The following is a 26,813-nucleotide window of genomic DNA, read 5'->3' on the forward strand; positions in this document are numbered from 1 at the left end:
GAAGACCGTACGGTGGACTCCATGTTGCTCCTGGAAGGACAGAAGACCGTACGGTGGACTCCATGTTGCTCCTGGAAGGACAGAAGACCGTACGGTGGACTCCATGTTGCTCCTGGAAGGACAGAAGACCGTACGGTGGACTCCATGTTGCTCCTGGAAGGACAGAAGACCGTACGGTGGACTCCATGTTGCTCCTGGAAGGACAGAAGACCGTACGGTGGACTCCATGTTGCTCCTGGAAGGAGCAACATGGAGTCCACCGTACGGTCTTCTGTCCTTCCAGGAGCAACATGGAGTCCACCGTATACGGTCTTCTGTCCTTCCAGTTCAGTCCCTCTTCCTGCCGTCCCTGTGGGTGAGCATGTGCACCAGGCCGGGCGCCAGCACCATCACCACCTGGGGCACCATGATGAACTTGACCAGGAACAGGCCGTAGAAGAGGCCCGGCGGGCCCACGGGCAGCGCCAGCCGGTTGACGTGGTACAGGGCCAGCGAGGCCAGCGCCAGGGCGAGGGCGCGGGGGGCCCGGGGCAGCGCGGGGGGGGCCCAGTGGCGCGCCAGGCCCAGGCCCAGCAGCGCCCCGCAGTCCCGCGTCAGGGAGGAGAACGGCGCCGTGTCTATGCGGACCCACTCGGGGCGAGCGCACCGCTTCCTGGCCAGAGCCATGGACCTGATGGACAGACGCACGCACACACACACACACACACAGTGGAGAGGGTTCGGGACAGGGAAAAAGTACTCAAATGTAAGGTTTTAAAGTATGTAAAGGTATCAGTCAGTGTTGTTTTCGTCGACTAAAACTAAGACGAAAAGTGTTCGTCGACTACCTTTTTTCACTGACTAAAACTAAATAAAAACGAATCTATGATGACTAAAACTAAGACTAAATATACTGACAATTTCGTCAACAAATAAAAACTAGACTAAAATGTTAGGCAGGGACTAGTGGACAAGGGATCCAGTTTTATGCTGTGAGATTGTAGATCTGCTATTTTCAGCATGCAACCAAAGTGTAAAATATGTCATTACAGCGTCATCAAGGCCTGTCAAAACACATTTTAGTCGACTAAATCAACTGTAGATTTAGTCGACTAAAACTAGACTAGACACTAGAACATTCCAGGCGACAAAAATGTGACTAAAACTAAGTGAAACTATTCAAGAGACTAAAACTAAAGCATAACATGATGCTGACACCAAAATGGGTGCCCGGTCAGAATGGGCTAGTCCCTGATTATCCCTCTAAGACCCAGCATTGCTTTTCAGCAACAATTTTATTTTAATTAATTACTTAATTATTATTATTATTTTTCTGTTCTTTTGTGTCTAGAACATGTCTAGAACATGTTTTATTCATTATTGTGAAAGATATCCCCCAAATGTAAATTATTAATTTATTATATAATTATTATACATTTTTCATCAAACTTTTATTTTTTTATTTTTTTGTCTTAGTCCTAGTAGTACAAAGTAGTATTAAAGGTATATTCAGTGATTTCACTTAATTCAAATATCACTTATGTTTTTGTTTTGTTGTGATAATCCTCCCTACTATAGAGTGTGCTGGCCATATAAGGAGTTCCTCCCTGTCCCCAGTTAACCCCTGGGGGTCAAAAAACCTTAGGTTTCGTTTTTGACTCTATCCTGATTGGACGAAAGGCTTTGGGTCCCACAGCCAAAAACAAAACCTAAGGTTGTTTGAGTGAAATCACTGAATATACCTTTAAGGTTGAAATCTATTTTTTGCAAGTAGAAATTAATGCGGGTCTTAGAGGGTTATACTACGATTATAATAAGACTTTTTTTTGTTAGGAAGAACGTAGTCTTATTCTATCCATGGCAGTCCAATAGGGAATGAGCTTTAGTATAGAATATCCCAGTTTCACATCCAGGTGGCCAGATGTCCTACAGTCAGTGACGTCTCTACTGGGGGGCATTGGGGGGCATTGCCCCATAGAGTTATATATCTATAGAGAAGACACCCGAGTTCTCCTCCCATCCACTTGCATTAAGTTGCTCAAAAGCGCATGAGGCGGATTCACTCCTCCTTCCTGGTAGGAACAGAGTGCATTCTGGGATTGATTGGTTACAAACACATGAACGCGCTGCCGTTGACTATCATTGTGCCGTTTGTGCGCGTTCACGTATGAAACATTCGTTCACGTGTCATGGCCCCAATCACATGAACGTGCACAATGATAGTCAACGGAGCAGCGCTGGCTCGAGCTGCAATACCAAATCCGGCCACTATGTCCATTTCGCCTCAAGATTTCCTCTGGGTGCCTTCTCTAGAAATATATATACTCTAAGCATTGCCCCCCCAGATTGGATGTTGTGCCCCTCCAGTCCAGATTGGCCAGTAGTAGGCCTATACCCTACCCTACTGTACCAATATTTGAATGTTTTACAAATGTTAAATCTATAAGTTCTTCATGATTATTGTAAATATATATACATGTTCAAATTAATGGAAATACAAGGTAATATATGCATGCAGAAGACATTATAATGCTCAACATATTTGTATTTATTTGTTTGTTGTTGGTGCTGCTGCATAATTGTAGCCTTTTTCAAGCATCACTTTGTATTAGGCGACTACTTGTTATACATAGGGGGGGGGGGGGGGGGGGGGTTGAAAAAAGTATGCCCCCCTGCTGATTTGTGCCTGGAGACGGCACTGCCTGCAGTACACCAGATGTCTCCCTACACGTTCGCTTGTAGATCTGCTATTTTCGGTGCGCGGCGTGCGGGCGTCAGACTCACCAGGACAGGTCGACGCCCACCGCCGACAGGCCGCCGTGCAGCGACAGGGCTCCGGCCAGCAGGGCGGCGCTAGTGCACATGAAGAACAGCAGGGGGCGCCCGTGAGGCACCCTGCGACCGAGCACCACGCCGAGCATGAGTCCTGAAGACAAGACCACACACACACACACACACACACACGCACGCACACACACACACACACAACATGGAGTTAGTTAGTCTGTTCTAAATGTGTGGAATGTGCCTTTAGAAAGACCACACACACACACACACACACAACATGGAGCAGTCAGTTATAGTCTGTTCTAAATGTGTGGAATGTGCCTTTAGAAAGACCACACACACACACACACACACACACACAACACAGAGCAGTCAGTTATAGTCTGCTCTAAATGTGTGGAATGTGCCTTTAGAAAGACCACACACACACACACAACACAGAGCAGTCAGTTATAGTCTGCTCTAAATGTGTGGAATGTGCCTTTAGAAAGACCACACACACACACAACACAGAGCAGTCAGTTATAGTCTGCTCTAAATGTGTGGAATGTGCCTTTAGAAAGACCACACACACACACAACACAGAGCAGTCAGTTATAGTCTGTTCTAAATGTGTGGAATGTGCCTTTAGAAAGACCACACACACACACACACACAACACAGAGCAGTCAGTTATAGTCTGTTCTAAATGTGTGGAATGTGCCTTTAGGAAGACCACACACACACAACATGGAGTTAGTCTGTTCTAAATGTGTGGAATGTGCCTTTAGGAAGACCACACACAACACAGAGCAGTCAGTTATAGTCTGTTCTAAATGTGTGGAATGTGCCTTTAGAAAGACCACACACACACACACACACAACACAGAGCAGTCAGTTATAGTCTGTTCTAAATGTGTGGAATGTGCCTTTAGGAAGACCACACACACACAACACAGAGCAGTCAGTTATAGTCTGTTCTAAATGTGTGGAATGTGCCTTTAGAAAGACCACACACACACACAACACAGAGCAGTCAGTTATAGTCTGTTCTAAATGTGTGGAATGTGCCTTTAGGAAGACCACACACACACAACACAGAGCAGTCAGTTATAGTCTGTTCTAAATGTGTGGAATGTGCCTTTAGAAAGACCACACACACAACACAGAGCAGTCAGTTATAGTCTGTTCTAAATGTGTGGAATGTGCCTTTAGAAAGACCACACACACACAACACAGAGCAGTCAGTTATAGTCTGTTCTAAATGTGTGGAATGTGCCTTTAGAAAGACCACACACACACACACAACACAGAGCAGTCAGTTATAGTCTGTTCTAAATGTGTGGAATGTGCCTTTAGAAAGACCACACACACACACAACACAGAGCAGACAGTTATAGTCTGTTCTAAATGTGTGGAATGTGCCTTTAGAAAGACCACACACACACACAACACAGAGCAGTCAGTTATAGTCTGTTCTAAATGTGTGGAATGTGCCTTTAGGAAGACCACACACACACACACAACACAGAGCAGTCAGTTATAGTCTGTTCTAAATGTGTGGAATGTGCCTTTAGAAAGACCACACACACACACACAACACAGAGCAGTCAGTTATAGTCTGTTCTAAATGTGTGGAATGTGCCTTTAGGAAGACCACACACACACAACACAGAGCAGTCAGTTATAGTCTGTTCTAAATGTGTGGAATGTGCCTTTAGAAAGACCACACACACACACACACACACACACACACACACACACAACACAGAGCAGTCAGTTATAGTCTGTTCTAAATGTGTGGAATGTGCCTTTAGGAAGACCACACACACACAACACAGAGCAGTCAGTTATAGTCTGTTCTAAATGTGTGGAATGTGCCTTTAGAAAGACCACACACACAACACAGAGCAGTCAGTTATAGTCTGTTCTAAATGTGTGGAATGTGCCTTTAGAAAGACCACACACACACAACACAGAGCAGTCAGTTATAGTCTGTTCTAAATGTGTGGAATGTGCCTTTAGAAAGACCACACACACACACACAACACAGAGCAGTCAGTTATAGTCTGTTCTAAATGTGTGGAATGTGCCTTTAGAAAGACCACACACACACACAACACAGAGCAGACAGTTATAGTCTGTTCTAAATGTGTGGAATGTGCCTTTAGAAAGACCACACACACACACACACAACACAGAGCAGTCAGTTATAGTCTGCTCTAAATGTGTGGAATGTGCCTTTAGGAAGACCACACACACACAACACAGAGCAGTCAGTTATAGTCTGTTCTAAATGTGTGGAATGTGCCTTTAGAAAGACCACACACACACACACACACACACAACACAGAGCAGTCAGTTATAGTCTGTTCTAAATGTGTGGAATGTGCCTTTAGAAAGACCACACACACACACACAACACAGAGCAGTCAGTTATAGTCTGTTCTAAATGTGTGGAATGTGCCTTTAGAAAGACCACACACACACAACACAGAGCAGTCAGTTATAGTCTGCTCTAAATGTGTGGAATGTGCCTTTAGAAAGACCACACACACACAACACAGAGCAGTCAGTTATAGTCTGTTCTAAATGTGTGGAATGTGCCTTTAGAAAGACCACACACACAACACAGAGCAGTCAGTTATAGTCTGTTCTAAATGTGTGGAATATGCCTTTAGAAAGACCACACACACACAACACAGAGCAGTCAGTTATAGTCTGTTCTAAATGTGTGGAATATGCCTTTAGAAAGACCACACACACACACACAACACAGAGCAGTCAGTTATAGTCTGCTCTAAATGTGTGGAATATGCCTTTAGAAAGACCACACACACACACACACACACACACACACACACAACACAGAGCAGTCAGTTATAGTCTGCTCTAAATGTGTGGAATGTGCCTTTAGAAAGACCACACACACACAACACAGAGCAGTCAGTTATAGTCTGCTCTAAATGTGTGGAATGTGCCTTTAGAAAGACCACACACACACACAACACAGAGCAGTCAGTTATAGTCTGCTCTAAATGTGTGGAATGTGCCTTTAGAAAGGGAATGAAAGACTGTCTGACAGTTGGTGTTTTATGTATGTTTATTTACATACTTATTATGTACATGTTTTTTTTTTCTTGCTTACTGTAAGTCACTCTGGATTAACACATTTTGGGGCGGGGAAGCCCGGGAACCCCTTTTGGTGTCAGCATCATGTCATGCTTTAGCTATTGAAAAATATCAGATCTACAAGCTCGTAGCGCGCCACTCGGTGGAGCTTGTAGGTCTGCTATTTTGCTGCTATACGACGGACACAGAAACATAGGCTTTTTCTGAAAACTGTCAGGATGTAGAAGACATTCGGTGCTCTATTACTGTATATATATATATTTAATATAAATGAACGGTATAGAGTTGACCTCTGACCTGTGACAGAGCCAGCCAGGACCTGGTGAGGGAAGTGAGCCAGGATGAACACCCTGGACAGTCCTACGGCCACCAGGAGCACTGCGTACAGTATGTACGGTAGAGAGGACAGGAGGAGGCTGGAGAAACACATAAACATACTGTAACATAACATACTGTAACATAACATACTGTAACATAACATACTGTAACATAACATACTGTAACATAACATACTGTAACGTAACATACTGTAACGTAACATACTGTAACATAACATACTGTAACATAACATACTGTAACATAACATACTGTAACATAACATACTGTAACGTAACATACTGTAACATAACATACTGTAACATAACATACTGTAACATAACATACTGTAACATAACATACTGTAACGTAACATACTGTAACATAACATACTGTAACATAACATACTGTAACGTAACATACTGTAACGTAACATACTGTAACATAACATACTGTAACATAACATACTGTAACATAACATACTGTAACGTAACATACTGTAACGTAACATACTGTAACGTAACATACTGTAACGTAACATACTGTAACGTAACATACTGTAACGTAACATACTGTAACATAACATACTGTAACATAACATACTGTAACATAACATACTGTAACATAACATACTGTAACATAACATACTGTAACGTAACATACTGTAACATAACATACTGTAACGTAACATACTGTAACATAACATACTGTAACATAACACACTGTAACATAACACACTGTAACATAACATACTGTAACGTAACATACTGTAACGTAACATACTGTAACATAACATACTGTAACATAACATACTGTAACGTAACATACTGTAACATAACATACTGTAACATAACATACTGTAACGTAACATACTGTAACATAACATACTGTAACATAACATACTGTAACGTAACATACTGTAACGTAACATACTGTAACGTAACATACTGTAACGTAACATACTGTAACATAACATACTGTAACATAACATACTGTAACATAACATACTGTAACATAACATACTGTAACGTAACATACTGTAACGTAACATACTGTAACATAACATACTGTAACGTAACATACTGTAACGTAACATACTGTAACATAACATACTGTAACGTAACATACTGTAACGTAACATACTGTAACATAACATACTGTAACATAACATACTGTAACGTAACATACTGTAACGTAACATACTGTAACATAACATACTGTAACATAACATACTGTAACATAACATACTGTAACGTAACATACTGTAACATAACATACTGTAACGTAACATACTGTAACGTAACATACTGTAACATAACATACTGTAACATAACATACTGTAACATAACATACTGTAACATAACATACTGTAACATAACATACTGTAACGTAACATACTGTAACGTAACATACTGTAACATAACATACTGTAACGTAACATACTGTAACGTAACATACTGTAACGTAACATACTGTAACGTAACATACTGTAACGTAACATACTGTAACGTAACATACTGTAACGTAACATACTGTAACGTAACATACTGTAACGTAACATACTGTAACGTAACATACTGTAACGTAACATACTGTAACGTAACATACTGTAACGTAACATACTGTAACGTAACATACTGTAACGTAACATACTGTAACGTAACATACTGTAACGTAACATACTGTAACGTAACATACTGTAACGTAACATACTGTAACGTAACATACTGTAACGTAACATACTGTAACGTAACATACTGTAACGTAACATACTGTAACGTAACATACTGTAACGTAACATACTGTAACGTAACATACTGTAACATAACATACTGTAACATAACATACTGTAACATAACATACTGTAACGTAACATACTGTAACGTAACATACTGTAACGTAACATACTGTAACGTAACATACTGTAACGTAACATACTGTAACGTAACATACTGTAACGTAACATACTGTAACGTAACATACTGTAACGTAACATACTGTAACATAACATACTGTAACATAACATACTGTAACATAACATACTGTAACATAACATACTGTAACATAACATACTGTAACATAACATACTGTAACATAACATACTGTAACATAACATACTGTAACATAACATACTGTAACATAACATACTGTAACATAACATACTGTAACGTAACATACTGTAACGTAACATACTGTAACGTAACATACTGTAACGTAACATACTGTAACGTAACATACTGTAACGTAACATACTGTAACATAACATACTGTAACATAACATACTGTAACATAACATACTGTAACATAACATACTGTAACATAACATACTGTAACATAACATACTGTAACATAACATACTGTAACGTAACATACTGTAACATAACATACTGTAACGTAACATACTGTAACATAACATACTGTAACATAACATACTGTAACATAACATACTGTAACATAACATACTGTAACATAACATACTGTAACATAACATACTGTAACATAACATACTGTAACATAACATACTGTAACGTAACATACTGTAACGTAACATACTGTAACGTAACATACTGTAACGTAACATACTGTAACATAACATACTGTAACATAACATACTGTAACATAACATACTGTAACATAACATACTGTAACATAACATACTGTAACATAACATACTGTAACATAACATACTGTAACATAACATACTGTAACGTAACATACTGTAACGTAACATACTGTAACGTAACATACTGTAACGTAACATACTGTAACATAACATACTGTAACATAACATACTGTAACATAACATACTGTAACATAACATACTGTAACATAACATACTGTAACATAACATACTGTAACATAACATACTGTAACATAACATACTGTAACATAACATACTGTAACATAACATACTGTAACATAACATACTGTAACATAACATACTGTAACGTAACATACTGTAACGTAACACACTGTAACATAACACACTGTAACGTAACACACTGTAACGTAACACACTGTAACGTAACACACTGTAACGTAACACACTGTAACGTAACATACTGTAACGTAACATACTGTAACGTAACATACTGTAACGTAACATACTGTAACGTAACATACTGTAACGTAACATACTGTAACGTAACATACTGTAACATAACATACTGTAACATAACATACTGTAACATAACATACTGTAACATAACATACTGTAACATAACATACTGTAACATAACATACTGTAACATAACATACTGTAACGTAACATACTGTAACATAACATACTGTAACATAACATACTGTAACGTAACATACTGTAACATAACATACTGTAACATAACATACTGTAACGTAACATACTGTAACGTAACATACTGTAACATAACATACTGTAACATAACATACTGTAACATAACATACTGTAACGTAACATACTGTAACATAACATACTGTAACATAACATACTGTAACATAACATACTGTAACATAACATACTGTAACGTAACATACTGTAACATAACATACTGTAACGTAACATACTGTAACATAACATACTGTAACGTAACATACTGTAACGTAACATACTGTAACGTAACATACTGTAACGTAACATACTGTAACGTAACATACTGTAACGTAACATACTGTAACATAACATACTGTAACATAACATACTGTAACATAACATACTGTAACATAACATACTGTAACATAACATACTGTAACGTAACATACTGTAACATAACATACTGTAACGTAACATACTGTAACATAACATACTGTAACGTAACATACTGTAACGTAACATACTGTAACGTAACATACTGTAACGTAACATACTGTAACGTAACATACTGTAACGTAACATACTGTAACGTAACATACTGTAACATAACATACTGTAACATAACATACTGTAACATAACATACTGTAACGTAACATACTGTAACGTAACATACTGTAACATAACATACTGTAACATAACATACTGTAACGTAACATACTGTAACGTAACATACTGTAACGTAACATACTGTAACGTAACATACTGTAACGTAACATACTGTAACATAACATACTGTAACATAACATACTGTAACATAACATACTGTAACGTAACATACTGTAACGTAACATACTGTAACGTAACATACTGTAACGTAACATACTGTAACGTAACATACTGTAACGTAACATACTGTAACATAACATACTGTAACATAACATACTGTAACATAACATACTGTAACATAACATACTGTAACATAACATACTGTAACATAACATACTGTAACATAACATACTGTAACATAACATACTGTAACATAACATACTGTAACATAACATACTGTAACATAACATACTGTAACATAACATACTGTAACGTAACATACTGTAACATAACATACTGTAACATAACATACTGTAACATAACATACTGTAACATAACATACTGTAACATAACATACTGTAACATAACATACTGTAACGTAACATACTGTAACATAACATACTGTAACGTAACATACTGTAACGTAACATACTGTAACGTAACATACTGTAACGTAACATACTGTAACGTAACATACTGTAACGTAACATACTGTAACATAACATACTGTAACATAACATACTGTAACATAACATACTGTAACGTAACATACTGTAACATAACATACTGTAACGTAACATACTGTAACATAACATACTGTAACGTAACATACTGTAACGTAACATACTGTAACGTAACATACTGTAACGTAACATACTGTAACGTAACATACTGTAACGTAACATACTGTAACGTAACATACTGTAACGTAACATACTGTAACATAACATACTGTAACATAACATACTGTAACATAACATACTGTAACGTAACATACTGTAACGTAACATACTGTAACATAACATACTGTAACGTAACATACTGTAACGTAACATACTGTAACGTAACATACTGTAACGTAACATACTGTAACGTAACATACTGTAACGTAACATACTGTAACATAACATACTGTAACGTAACATACTGTAACATAACATACTGTAACATAACATACTGTAACATAACATACTGTAACATAACATACTGTAACATAACATACTGTAACATAACATACTGTAACATAACATACTGTAACATAACATACTGTAACATAACATACTGTAACGTAACATACTGTAACGTAACATACTGTAACGTAACATACTGTAACGTAACATACTGTAACGTAACATACTGTAACATAACATACTGTAACATAACATACTGTAACATAACATACTGTAACATAACATACTGTAACATAACATACTGTAACATAACATACTGTAACATAACATACTGTAACATAACATACTGTAACATAACATACTGTAACATAACATACTGTAACATAACATATGTAACATAACATACTGTAACATAACATACTGTAACATAACATACTGTAACATAACATACTGTAACGTAACATACTGTAACATAACATACTGTAACATAACATACTGTAACATAACATACTGTAACATAACATACTGTAACATAACATACTGTAACGTAACATACTGTAACGTAACATACTGTAACGTAACATACTGTAACGTAACATACTGTAACGTAACATACTGTAACGTAACATACTGTAACGTAACATACTGTAACGTAACATACTGTAACATAACATACTGTAACATAACATACTGTAACATAACATACTGTAACATAACATACTGTAACATAACATACTGTAACATAACATACTGTAACATAACATACTGTAACATAACATACTGTAACATAACATACTGTAACATAACATACTGTAACATAACATACTGTAACATAACATACTGTAACATAACATACTGTAACGTAACATACTGTAACGTAACATACTGTAACATAACATACTGTAACATAACATACTGTAACATAACATACTGTAACATAACATACTGTAACATAACATACTGTAACGTAACATACTGTAACGTAACATACTGTAACGTAACATACTGTAACGTAACATACTGTAACGTAACATACTGTAACGTAACATACTGTAACGTAACATACTGTAACGTAACATACTGTAACGTAACATACTGTAACGTAACATACTGTAACGTAACATACTGTAACGTAACATACTGTAACGTAACATACTGTAACATAACATACTGTAACATAACATACTGTAACGTAACATACTGTAACATAACATACTGTAACGTAACATACTGTAACGTAACATACTGTAACATAACATACTGTAACGTAACATACTGTAACGTAACATACTGTAACATAACATACTGTAACATAACATACTGTAACATAACATACTGTAACATAACATACTGTAACATAACATATGTAACATAACATACTGTAACATAACATACTGTAACGTAACATACTGTAACGTAACATACTGTAACATAACATACTGTAACATAACATACTGTAACATAACATACTGTAACGTAACATACTGTAACGTAACATACTGTAACGTAACATACTGTAACGTAACATACTGTAACATAACATACTGTAACGTAACATACTGTAACGTAACATACTGTAACATAACATACTGTAACATAACATACTGTAACATAACATACTGTAACGTAACATACTGTAACGTAACATACTGTAACGTAACATACTGTAACGTAACATACTGTAACGTAACATACTGTAACGTAACATACTGTAACGTAACATACTGTAACATAACATACTGTAACATAACATACTGTAACATAACATACTGTAACGTAACATACTGTAACATAACATACTGTAACATAACATACTGTAACATAACATACTGTAACATAACATACTGTAACATAACATACTGTAACATAACATACTGTAACGTAACATACTGTAACGTAACATACTGTAACGTAACATACTGTAACGTAACACACTGTAACATAACACACTGTAACATAACACACTGTAACATAACATACTGTAACATAACACACTGTAACATAACACACTGTAACATAACACACTGTAACATAACATACTGTAACATAACATACTGTAACATAACATACTGTAACATAACATACTGTAACATAACATACTGTAACATAACATACTGTAACATAACATACTGTAACGTAACATACTGTAACGTAACATACTGTAACATAACATACTGTAACATAACATACTGTAACATAACATACTGTAACATAACACACTGTAACATAACACACTGTAACATAACATACTGTAACATAACATACTGTAACATAACATACTGTAACATAACATACTGTAACGTAACATACTGTAACGTAACATACTGTAACGTAACATACTGTAACGTAACATACTGTAACATAACATACTGTAACATAACATACTGTAACATAACATACTGTAACATAACATACTGTAACATAACATACTGTAACGTAACATACTGTAACGTAACATACTGTAACGTAACATACTGTAACGTAACATACTGTAACATAACATACTGTAACATAACATACTGTAACATAACATACTGTAACATAACATACTGTAACATAACATACTGTAACATAACATACTGTAACATAACATACTGTAACATAACATACTGTAACATAACATACTGTAACATAACATACTGTAACATAACATACTGTAACATAACATACTGTAACATAACATACTGTAACATAACATACTGTAACATAACATACTGTAACATAACATACTGTAACATAACATACTGTAACATAACATACTGTAACGTAACATACTGTAACATAACATACTGTAACGTAACATACTGTAACATAACATACTGTAACATAACATACTGTAACATAACATACTGTAACATAACATACTGTAACATAACATACTGTAACGTAACATACTGTAACGTAACATACTGTAACGTAACATACTGTAACGTAACATACTGTAACATAACATACTGTAACATAACATACTGTAACGTAACATACTGTAACGTAACATACTGTAACGTAACATACTGTAACATAACATACTGTAACATAACATACTGTAACATAACATACTGTAACATAACATACTGTAACGTAACATACTGTAACATAACATACTGTAACATAACATACTGTAACATAACATACTGTAACATAACATACTGTAACGTAACATACTGTAACATAACATACTGTAACATAACATACTGTAACATAACATACTGTAACATAACATACTGTAACATAACATACTGTAACATAACATACTGTAACGTAACATACTGTAACGTAACATACTGTAACATAACATACTGTAACATAACATACTGTAACATAACATACTGTAACATAACATACTGTAACGTAACATACTGTAACATAACATACTGTAACATAACATACTGTAACATAACATACTGTAACATAACATACTGTAACGTAACATACTGTAACATAACATACTGTAACATAACATACTGTAACGTAACATACTGTAACGTAACATACTGTAACATAACATACTGTAACGTAACATACTGTAACGTAACATACTGTAACGTAACATACTGTAACATAACATACTGTAACGTAACATACTGTAACGTAACATACTGTAACATAACATACTGTAACATAACATACTGTAACATAACATACTGTAACATAACATACTGTAACATAACATACTGTAACGTAACATACTGTAACATAACATACTGTAACATAACATACTGTAACATAACATACTGTAACATAACATACTGTAACGTAACATACTGTAACATAACATACTGTAACATAACATACTGTAACGTAACATACTGTAACGTAACATACTGTAACGTAACATACTGTAACGTAACATACTGTAACGTAACATACTGTAACGTAACATACTGTAACGTAACATACTGTAACATAACATACTGTAACATAACATACTGTAACATAACATACTGTAACGTAACATACTGTAACATAACATACTGTAACATAACATACTGTAACGTAACATACTGTAACGTAACATACTGTAACGTAACATACTGTAACGTAACATACTGTAACATAACATACTGTAACGTAACATACTGTAACGTAACATACTGTAACGTAACATACTGTAACATAACATACTGTAACGTAACATACTGTAACGTAACATACTGTAACATAACATACTGTAACGTAACATACTGTAACGTAACATACTGTAACATAACATACTGTAACATAACATACTGTAACGTAACATACTGTAACGTAACATACTGTAACATAACATACTGTAACGTAACATACTGTAACGTAACATACTGTAACATAACATACTGTAACGTAACATACTGTAACATAACATACTGTAACATAACATACTGTAACGTAACATACTGTAACGTAACATACTGTAACGTAACATACTGTAACGTAACATACTGTAACGTAACATACTGTAACGTAACATACTGTAACATAACATACTGTAACATAACATACTGTAACATAACATACTGTAACATAACATACTGTAACGTAACATACTGTAACGTAACATACTGTAACATAACATACTGTAACGTAACATACTGTAACGTAACATACTGTAACATAACATACTGTAACATAACATACTGTAACATAACATACTGTAACGTAACATACTGTAACATAACATACTGTAACATAACATACTGTAACGTAACATACTGTAACGTAACATACTGTAACGTAACATACTGTAACGTAACATACTGTAACATAACATACTGTAACGTAACATACTGTAACGTAACATACTGTAACGTAACATACTGTAACATAACATACTGTAACGTAACATACTGTAACGTAACATACTGTAACATAACATACTGTAACGTAACATACTGTAACGTAACATACTGTAACATAACATACTGTAACATAACATACTGTAACGTAACATACTGTAACGTAACATACTGTAACATAACATACTGTAACGTAACATACTGTAACATAACATACTGTAACATAACATACTGTAACATAACATACTGTAACGTAACATACTGTAACATAACATACTGTAACATAACATACTGTAACATAACATACTGTAACGTAACATACTGTAACATAACATACTGTAACGTAACATACTGTAACGTAACATACTGTAACATAACATACTGTAACGTAACATACTGTAACGTAACATACTGTAACGTAACATACTGTAACGTAACATACTGTAACGTAACATACTGTAACGTAACATACTGTAACATAACATACTGTAACATAACATACTGTAACGTAACATACTGTAACGTAACATACTGTAACATAACATACTGTAACGTAACATACTGTAACGTAACATACTGTAACATAACATACTGTAACATAACATACTGTAACGTAACATACTGTAACATAACATACTGTAACGTAACATACTGTAACATAACATACTGTAACATAACATACTGTAACGTAACATACTGTAACGTAACATACTGTAACATAACATACTGTAACATAACATACTGTAACATAACATACTGTAACATAACATACTGTAACATAACATACTGTAACATAACATACTGTAACATAACATACTGTAACATAACATACTGTAACATAACATACTGTAACGTAACATACTGTAACGTAACATACTGTAACGTAACATACTGTAACGTAACATACTGTAACATAACATACTGTAACGTAACATACTGTAACATAACATACTGTAACATAACATACTGTAACGTAACATACTGTAACATAACATACTGTAACGTAACATACTGTAACATAACATACTGTAACGTAACATACTGTAACATAACATACTGTAACATAACATACTGTAACATAACATACTGTAACATAACATACTGTAACGTAACATACTGTAACATAACATACTGTAACATAACATACTGTAACGTAACATACTGTAACATAACATACTGTAACGTAACATACTGTAACATAACATACTGTAACATAACATACTGTAACATAACATACTGTAACATAACATACTGTAACATAACATACTGTAACGTAACATACTGTAACATAACATACTGTAACGTAACATACTGTAACGTAACATACTGTAACATAACATACTGTAACATAACATACTGTAACATAACATACTGTAACATAACATACTGTAACATAACATACTGTAACGTAACATACTGTAACATAACATACTGTAACATAACATACTGTAACGTAACATACTGTAACGTAACATACTGTAACGTAACATACTGTAACATAACATACTGTAACATAACATACTGTAACATAACATACTGTAACGTAACATACTGTAACATAACATACTGTAACATAACATACTGTAACGTAACATACTGTAACATAACATACTGTAACATAACATACTGTAACGTAACATACTGTAACATAACATACTGTAACGTAACATACTGTAACGTAACATACTGTAACATAACATACTGTAACATAACATACTGTAACGTAACATACTGTAACATAACATACTGTAACATAACATACTGTAACGTAACATACTGTAACATAACATACTGTAACATAACATACTGTAACATAACATACTGTAACGTAACATACTGTAACGTAACATACTGTAACATAACATACTGTAACATAACATACTGTAACGTAACATACTGTAACGTAACATACTGTAACGTAACATACTGTAACGTAACATACTGTAACATAACATACTGTAACATAACATACTGTAACGTAACATACTGTAACATAACATACTGTAACATAACATACTGTAACATAACATACTGTAACATAACATACTGTAACATAACATACTGTAACATAACATACTGTAACATAACATACTGTAACATAACATACTGTAACGTAACATACTGTAACATAACATACTGTAACATAACATACTGTAACGTAACATACTGTAACGTAACATACTGTAACGTAACATACTGTAACATAACATACTGTAACGTAACATAACATATGTACGGTAGAGAGGACAGGAGGAGGCTGGAGAAACACATAAACATAAACCAGTGTTGTTTTTGGCAGCAAATCTCTATTTTAGTTTTAGTCATATAGTCTTTGGACTGAAACTTCATTTAGTTTTAGTCACATTTTAGTCACCTGTAATGTCTTAGTGTTTAGTCTAGTTTTAGTCGACTAAATGTCATAAGATTTTAGTCGACTAAATCTACAGTTGATTTAGTTGACTAAAATGTGTTTTGGTGGGCCTTGATGCCGTCGTAATGAGTGTTTTTACACTTGCTGAAAATAGCTGATCTACAAGCTCACAACGCGTCGCGTTGCGACGCGTTGTGAGCTTGTAGATCGGCTAAAATGATCGGCTAAAATGACTTATACTGGATCTCTTGTCCACTAGTCCCTTCCTAACATTTTAGTCTAGTTTTTATTTGTCAGTATATTTGATCTTAGTTTTAGTCATCATAGCTTAGTTTTCATTTAGTTTCTATTCATTTTTGTCAGTGGAAAAAGGTAGGCGACGAACATTTTTCGTCTTAGTTTTAGTCGACGAAAACAACACTGTACTGTAACATAACATACTGTAACATAACATACTGTAACATGACATAACATAATGATAACAGGATGAACACCCTGGACAGTCCTACGGCCACCAGCATCACCACGTACAGTACAATACAGTACAGAGGAGGGTGGAGAAACATGACATGACATGATGCCATAGTCTGAAAAACAACCTTTTCAGACTCCATCATGGCACTTACCCTAGCCTAGCCCCTTAGATAGCACTTTATGTAGACTTGGATAGCATTTGATACAGACATTTGATACTAGAATTGCATTTTATGTATAGTCATAGCACTTTATAGTATATATGTATAGTATAGTATAGTTTATATGTATAGTTTCATTATTCATGCTTTTTTGTTCTTGCTTATTGTAAATCGCTCTGGATTAAGAGCTAAATGCCTAAATTGTGTGAATTGTATTGTATGGAAGAGAAGACCTACCCTATAGGGGACACGGGGAGAACATGTGAGGGTACCTACCCTAGGGGACACGGGGAGAACATGTGAGGGTACCTACCCTAGGGGACACGGGGAGAACATGTGAGGGTACCTACCCTATAGGGGACACGGGGAGAACATGTGAGGGTACCTACCCTAGGGGACACGGGGAGAACATGTGAGGGTACCTACCCTAGGGGACACGGGGAGAACATGTGAGGGTACCTACCCTAGGGGACACGGGGAGAACATGTGAGGGTACCTACCCTATAGGGGACACGGGGAGAACATGTGAGGGTACCTACCCTATAGGGCAGGGGTTCCCAAACTTTTTTGGACCAGGTACCCCTTTTGGGGTAGATATTTTTCCAGGTACCCCCTCATCCTCGCAACACAGATAACAATATATTTACAACCACACGCAGTGTTTCCTGCAGGAAAAAGCTTTGGCATGGTGCTGGGCGCAGGCCGCAGGGGGGCCTTCTTGCGTCGAACATTTTGATGAATTAATTAATTTGATTCAATAATTAATTAATTTGTATTATTGCTCTTGTATTGCTATTGGAGACACTGGGGGGACACTGGGGGACACTGGGCAGGCACTGGGGAGGCACTGGGGAGACACTGGGGAGGCACTCGGGAGGCACTCAGGGGGACACTGGGGAGGCACTGGGGAGGCACTCAGGGGGACACTGGGGAGGCACTGGGGAGACACTGGGGAGGCACTCAGGGAGACACTGGGGAGGCACTCAGGGGGACACTGGGGAGGCACTCAGGGGGACACTGGGGAGGCACTGAGGGGACATTGAGGAGTCACTGGGAAGGCACTGAGGGGACACTGGGGAGGCACTGGGAAGGCACTGGGGAGCATGGGGAGGCACTGAGGGGACACTGGGGAGGCACTGGGGAGATACTGGGGAGACACTGGGGAGCATGGGGAGGCACTCAGGGGGACACTGGGGAGGCACTGGGGAGGCACTCGGCTGGGCACTGGGGAGGCACTCAGGGGGACACTGGGGAGGCACTGGGAAGGGTCTGAGGGGACACTGGGGAGGCACTGGGAAGGCACTGAGGGGACACTGGGGAGACACTGGGGAGGCACTCAGGGGGACACTGGGGAGGCACTGGGAAGGCACTGAGGGGACACTGGGGAGGCACTGGGAAGGCACTGAGGGGACACTGGGGAGACACTGGGGAGACACTGGGCAGGCACTCAGGGGGACACTGGGGAGGCACTGGGGAGGCACTCAGGGGGACACTGGGGAGGCACTGGGGAAGCACTGAGGGGACACTGGGGAGGCACTGGGAAGGCACTGGGGAGGCACTGGGGAGAAACTGCAGCCACTGGGGAGACATTGGGGAGGCACTGGGGAGACACTGGGAAGGCACTCAGGGGGACACTGGGGAGGCACTGGGGGGACACTGGGGAGGCACTCAGGGGGACACTGGGGAGGCACTGGGGCAGCACTGAGGGGACACTGGGGAGGCACTGGGGAGCCACTGGGCAGACACTGGGGAGGCACCATGGCGGACACTGGGGAGACACTGGGCAGACACTGCAGGGCAGACACTGGGGAGGCACTTGGGGAGGCACTGGACATTTCATATCACACACACACCATGATTCACTAGCCCCCTCAAAAAAAAAAAAAAAAAAAAAACTTTTCTTTTCTTTTTTTTTTTTGAGGGGGCTTGGGGTACCCCCTGGCTATGCGTCGCGTACCCCTAGGGGTCCGCGGACCCCACTTTGGGAACCGCTGCTATAGGGGACACGGGGAGAACATGTGAGGGTACCTACCCTAGGGGACACGGGGAGAACATGTGAGGGTACCTACCCTAGGGGACACGGGGAGAACATGTGAGGGTACCTACCCTAGGGGACACAGGGAGAACATGTGAGGGTACCTACCCTAGGGGACACAGGGAGAACATGTGAGGGTACCTACCCTAGGGGACACGGGGAGAACATGTGAGGGTACCTACCCTAGGGGACACGGGGAGAACATGTGAGGGTACCTACCCTAGGGGACACGGGGAGAACATGTGAGGGTACCTACCCTAGGGGACACAGGGAGAACATGTGAGGGTACCTACCCTAGGGGACACGGGGAGAACATGTGAGGGGACCTACCCTAGGGGACACGGGGAGAACATGTGAGGGTACCTACCCTATAGGGGACACGGGGAGAACATGTGAGGGTACCTACCCTAGGGGACACGGGGAGAACATGTGAGGGTACCTACCCTAGGGGACACGGGGAGAACATGTGAGGGTACCTACCCTATAGGGGACACGGGGAGAACATGTGAGGGTACCTACCCTATAGGGCAGGGGTTCCCAAACTTTTTTGGACCAGGTACCCCTTTTGGGGTAGATATTTTTCCAGGTACCCCCTCATCCTCGCAACACAGATAACAATATATTTACAACCACACGCAGTGTTTCCTGCAGGAAAAAGCTTTGGCATGGTGCTGGGCGCAGGCCGCAGGGGGGCCTTCTTGCGTCGAACATTTTGATGAATTAATTAATTTGATTCAATAATTAATTAATTTGTATTATTGCTCTTGTATTGCTATTGGAGACACTGGGGGGACACTGGGGGACACTGGGCAGGCACTGGGGAGGCACTGGGGAGACACTGGGGAGGCACTCGGGAGGCACTCAGGGGGACACTGGGGAGGCACTGGGGAGGCACTCAGGGGGACACTGGGGAGGCACTGGGGAGACACTGGGGAGGCACTCAGGGAGACACTGGGGAGGCACTCAGGGGGACACTGGGGAGGCACTCAGGGGGACACTGGGGAGGCACTGAGGGGACATTGAGGAGTCACTGGGAAGGCACTGAGGGGACACTGGGGAGGCACTGGGAAGGCACTGGGGAGCATGGGGAGGCACTGAGGGGACACTGGGGAGGCACTGGGGAGATACTGGGGAGACACTGGGGAGCATGGGGAGGCACTCAGGGGGACACTGGGGAGGCACTGGGGAGGCACTCGGCTGGGCACTGGGGAGGCACTCAGGGGGACACTGGGGAGGCACTGGGAAGGGTCTGAGGGGACACTGGGGAGGCACTGGGAAGGCACTGAGGGGACACTGGGGAGACACTGGGGAGGCACTCAGGGGGACACTGGGGAGGCACTGGGAAGGCACTGAGGGGACACTGGGGAGGCACTGGGAAGGCACTGAGGGGACACTGGGGAGACACTGGGGAGACACTGGGCAGGCACTCAGGGGGACACTGGGGAGGCACTGGGGAGGCACTCAGGGGGACACTGGGGAGGCACTGGGGAAGCACTGAGGGGACACTGGGGAGGCACTGGGAAGGCACTGGGGAGGCACTGGGGAGAAACTGCAGCCACTGGGGAGACATTGGGGAGGCACTGGGGAGACACTGGGAAGGCACTCAGGGGGACACTGGGGAGGCACTGGGGGGACACTGGGGAGGCACTCAGGGGGACACTGGGGAGGCACTGGGGCAGCACTGAGGGGACACTGGGGAGGCACTGGGGAGCCACTGGGCAGACACTGGGGAGGCACCATGGCGGACACTGGGGAGACACTGGGCAGACACTGCAGGGCAGACACTGGGGAGGCACTTGGGGAGGCACTGGACATTTCATATCACACACACACCATGATTCACTAGCCCCCTCAAAAAAAAAAAAAAAAAAAAAACTTTTCTTTTTTTTTTTTTTTTGAGGGGGCTTGGGGTACCCCCTGGCTATGCGTCGCGTACCCCTAGGGGTCCGCGGACCCCACTTTGGGAACCGCTGCTATAGGGGACACGGGGAGAACATGTGAGGGTACCTACCCTAGGGGACACGGGGAGAACATGTGAGGGTACCTACCCTAGGGGACACGGGGAGAACATGTGAGGGTACCTACCCTAGGGGACACAGGGAGAACATGTGAGGGTACCTACCCTAGGGGACACAGGGAGAACATGTGAGGGTACCTACCCTAGGGGACACGGGGAGAACATGTGAGGGTACCTACCCTAGGGGACACGGGGAGAACATGTGAGGGTACCTACCCTAGGGGACACGGGGAGAACATGTGAGGGTACCTACCCTAGGGGACACAGGGAGAACATGTGAGGGTACCTACCCTAGGGGACACGGGGAGAACATGTGAGGGGACCTACCCTAGGGGACACGGGGAGAACATGTGAGGGTACCTACCCTATAGGGGACACGGGGAGAACATGTGAGGGTACCTACCCTAGGGGACACGGGGAGAACATGTGAGGGTACCTACCCTAGGGGACACGGGGAGAACATGTGAGGGTACCTACCCTAGGGGACACAGGGAGAACATGTGAGGGTACCTACCCTAGGGGACACGGGGAGAACATGTGAGGGTACCTACCCTAGGGGACACGGGGAGAACATGTGAGGGTACCTACCCTAGGGGACACGGGGAGAACATGTGAGGGTACCTACCCTAGGGGACACGGGGAGAACATGTGAGGGTATCTACCCTAGGGGACACGGGAGAACAACAAGGTTGAAGGTGTTCTAATTAAAACCCACCTGTGAGTGCGTGTGTAGAGAAATGAGGCTGTGTTGGACACCACCACCCACCACACTGCTGCTGTCACCATGGCATGACCCGACGGGCTGCCTGGATGGAACCACCGCACGCAGACACACACGCACACACAGACATGCACGCACAGACACGCACACACGCACGCACAGACACACACGCACAGACACACACGCACAGACACGCACGCACGCACAGACACACACGCACACGCACGCACAGACACACACGCACAGACATGCACGCACAGACACACACGCACAGACATGCACACACAGACACGCACACACGTACAGACATGCACGCACAGACACGCACGCACGCATGCGCTCGCACACACACACACACACACACACACACAGACATTAACGCTAACCCAAAAATACATTATTATTATTTTTTCTTTTTATTATGGATCCAATGGAAATAAACTCATATGTTTTACTAATGAACATGTATTGCTTTTATTTTTCCTCCGTAGGGTCTTGATGTATAAAGGAAATACTTTTTACTACATCAAATTCCATATCAACTGAACTGCACAGTGATAAGAGGGTGACAGTAAACTAGTAAGAATTCAATATTAAATAAGAACAAAGAAAACGGTTATATATTTCATGCCATCTGTCCAATGCAATACAGAAATGGACTATTATATATCTAATTCTGAAGTTGTAATAATAATGCTTGGCCCATTCTGAACGGGAACCCATTTTGGTGTTATAGCATCATGTTATGCTTTAGCTATTGAAAAATAGCAGACCTACAAGCTCATATCGCGCCACCGAGTGGCGCGCTACGAGCTTGTAGGTCTGCTATTTTTTGAAAAATCAAAGAGCGACTGACATTTTTAGAATCTGATATCAGGTCAGAATGGGGTTAATCAGACCAGTGTGTGTCCCAGTGGAAACCTCGTATGAATCTGATCTCAGGTCAGAATGGGGTTAATCAGACCAGTGTGTGTCCCAGTGGAAACCTGGTATGAATCTGATCTCAGGTCAGAATGGGTTAAATAAATAGAATAGAGTTGACCTGGCCCAGTCTCACAGGTGGAGGCAAACTGCTTGACTTCCGGTGGATTCTGGAGATACAGTCCGGACTCTGCAATCCACCAAAACGGCCTCTCCCCAAACAGCATCCTACAGGACAACAACAACAACAAAACAACAACAAACATAATGAATAACCCATTTTACACCTGAGAACAGATTCTACAATCTGACAGTTTTCTGATAAACCCTATCTTTCTATTTCTGTGCAGTGTTGTTTTTGGCAGCAAATTTCTATTTTAGTTTTAGTCATAGTCTCTTGAATAGTTTTCACTTATAGTTTTAGTCACATTTTAGTCGACGCGTTGTGAGCTTGTATATCTGCTATTTTCAGCATGCAACCCAGCATAAAACTGGATCTCTTGTCCACTAGTCCCTTCCTAACATTTTAGTCTAGTTTTTATTTGTTGACGAAATTGTCAGTAGGCTATATAGTCTTAGTTTTAGTCATCATAGATTGGTTTTTATTTCGTTTTTATTTAGTTTTAGTCAGTGAAAAAAGGTATACGAACATTTTGCCTCTTAGTTTTAGTCGACGAAAACAACACTATTTCTGTGGTGCTCAAACTATTTCATGTCGAGGAGCCTATAGAATTATATGTATTTGGCCGCCGACCCCCATCTGAGAATATGTTGTTCACCCTGAAAGAATATATATTAAAATATTTAATTTGCGCCGCCACATTTTCACGATTAAAAATAAATAGCAGACCTACAAGTTCATAGCGCTATGAGCTTGTAGATCTGCTATTTTTTACAACAGCTAAAAAGGATAACATAATGCTTAAAACACCAAAAGGGGTTCCCGCCCCCCACAATGGGAAAATATATTTTTGCTCTCATCATCCTTAATTCACGTGTTGTAAATTAATTTACACTTTGCATAAAAGGTTCCGCTTGATGCGTTGTTTCCAGTCGGACGGTAAATAGGGACGGACGGCTTTTCACTATGCCGGAAGTTGCGCTGGCAGCTTTTTATTTCCATGAAGGAAAACATCACGGTGGAGAAATAAAGACAAATAGGCCTACACATATTTAACAAACTATTTTATTTTGTTCTATTATATATTATAGTCTAATATTAGTCTAACTGACTGTTGGACACATTTGGTTCCATTTATAGGCTCAGAGTTACATTAAATTAAAAGATCTTGAATGAAGAAGAATTAATTCTTATCATTTGAAGACTACATTTAAAAAAGGGGAAAGAAAGGAGAATACACAACTATTTTTCCCTAATTAATTCGTTTAACTTATTATAGTCTGACTCTCAAGAGTTACATTACACGAAATGATCATTAATAATTTATAGTGAATATAATTGCCCTACTATTTTGAAGAGAAGGTTGAGCCACTCACATCATATTAAACTATTAAACATTAATTAAATTATCAGCATTAATAAAGTCCTACATTTGAGGAGAAGGTTGAGCCACTGCGGCTGCGTCTACGGCATAAATTAACATTAACATAAATTAATCATTAATAAAGTCCTACCATTTGAGGACCAGGTTCAGCCACCCACAGCATATTAAATTAATATTTAATATAAATTAAATGATAAGGTTCCTCCGTACCATTTGAGCACCAGGTTGAGCCACTCGGTCAGCGCGGCCACCCAGAGCACGGCCACGCCGGTGCGGCCGTGCGCGGCGTAGGCCAGGGGGAACAGCAGCAGCATGGAGGCCTTGGGGTCCCCCATGTGGGTGAGGCTCTGCCACAGCGGCTCGTAGCCCGGACCCCCCAGGGGTCCGCGCTGCAGGGACTCTGCCAGCCAGACGCCGTGCCTGTGGACGGCCTCCATGTTGTGAGATCTCCAGTCTAGAGAGATCTGATGATGATGATGATGATGAAATACAGTCGCGTTCAAGGCAAAACCTTTTTATAAGGAGAAAACGCCGGGGGTGCAGTTCCACTGCAGTGGCTGTAGGGGGAGCTAGGAAGCCATGGATGGATCATGGATGGCTTGCTTTGAATGC

At 39.9% G+C, this 26,813-nt stretch overlaps 1 protein-coding gene across 1 annotated transcript; it reads right to left on the reverse strand.

Annotated features, from left to right (window-relative positions):
• Positions 1 to 325: 325 nt before the first annotated feature.
• On the reverse strand, positions 326 to 26,696 carry g6pc3 (glucose-6-phosphatase catalytic subunit 3). Its single transcript, XM_083788112.1, has 6 exons — positions 26,412 to 26,696; positions 24,818 to 24,924; positions 23,770 to 23,860; positions 6,175 to 6,293; positions 2,764 to 2,905; positions 326 to 670 (listed from the first exon to the last, which is right to left on the reverse strand). Exons 1-6 carry the CDS (start codon positions 26,636 to 26,638, stop codon positions 328 to 330), a joined length of 1,029 nt encoding a protein of 342 aa, XP_083644238.1. The 5' UTR covers positions 26,639 to 26,696; the 3' UTR covers positions 326 to 327.
• Between the last annotated feature and the right edge of the window lie 117 nt (positions 26,697 to 26,813).

The sequence above is a fragment of the Protomyctophum parallelum genome (genome assembly GCF_964188405.1).
Source record: "Protomyctophum parallelum genome assembly, chromosome: 17".
In the NCBI taxonomy this organism is placed as follows: domain Eukaryota; kingdom Metazoa; phylum Chordata; class Actinopteri; order Myctophiformes; family Myctophidae; genus Protomyctophum; species Protomyctophum parallelum.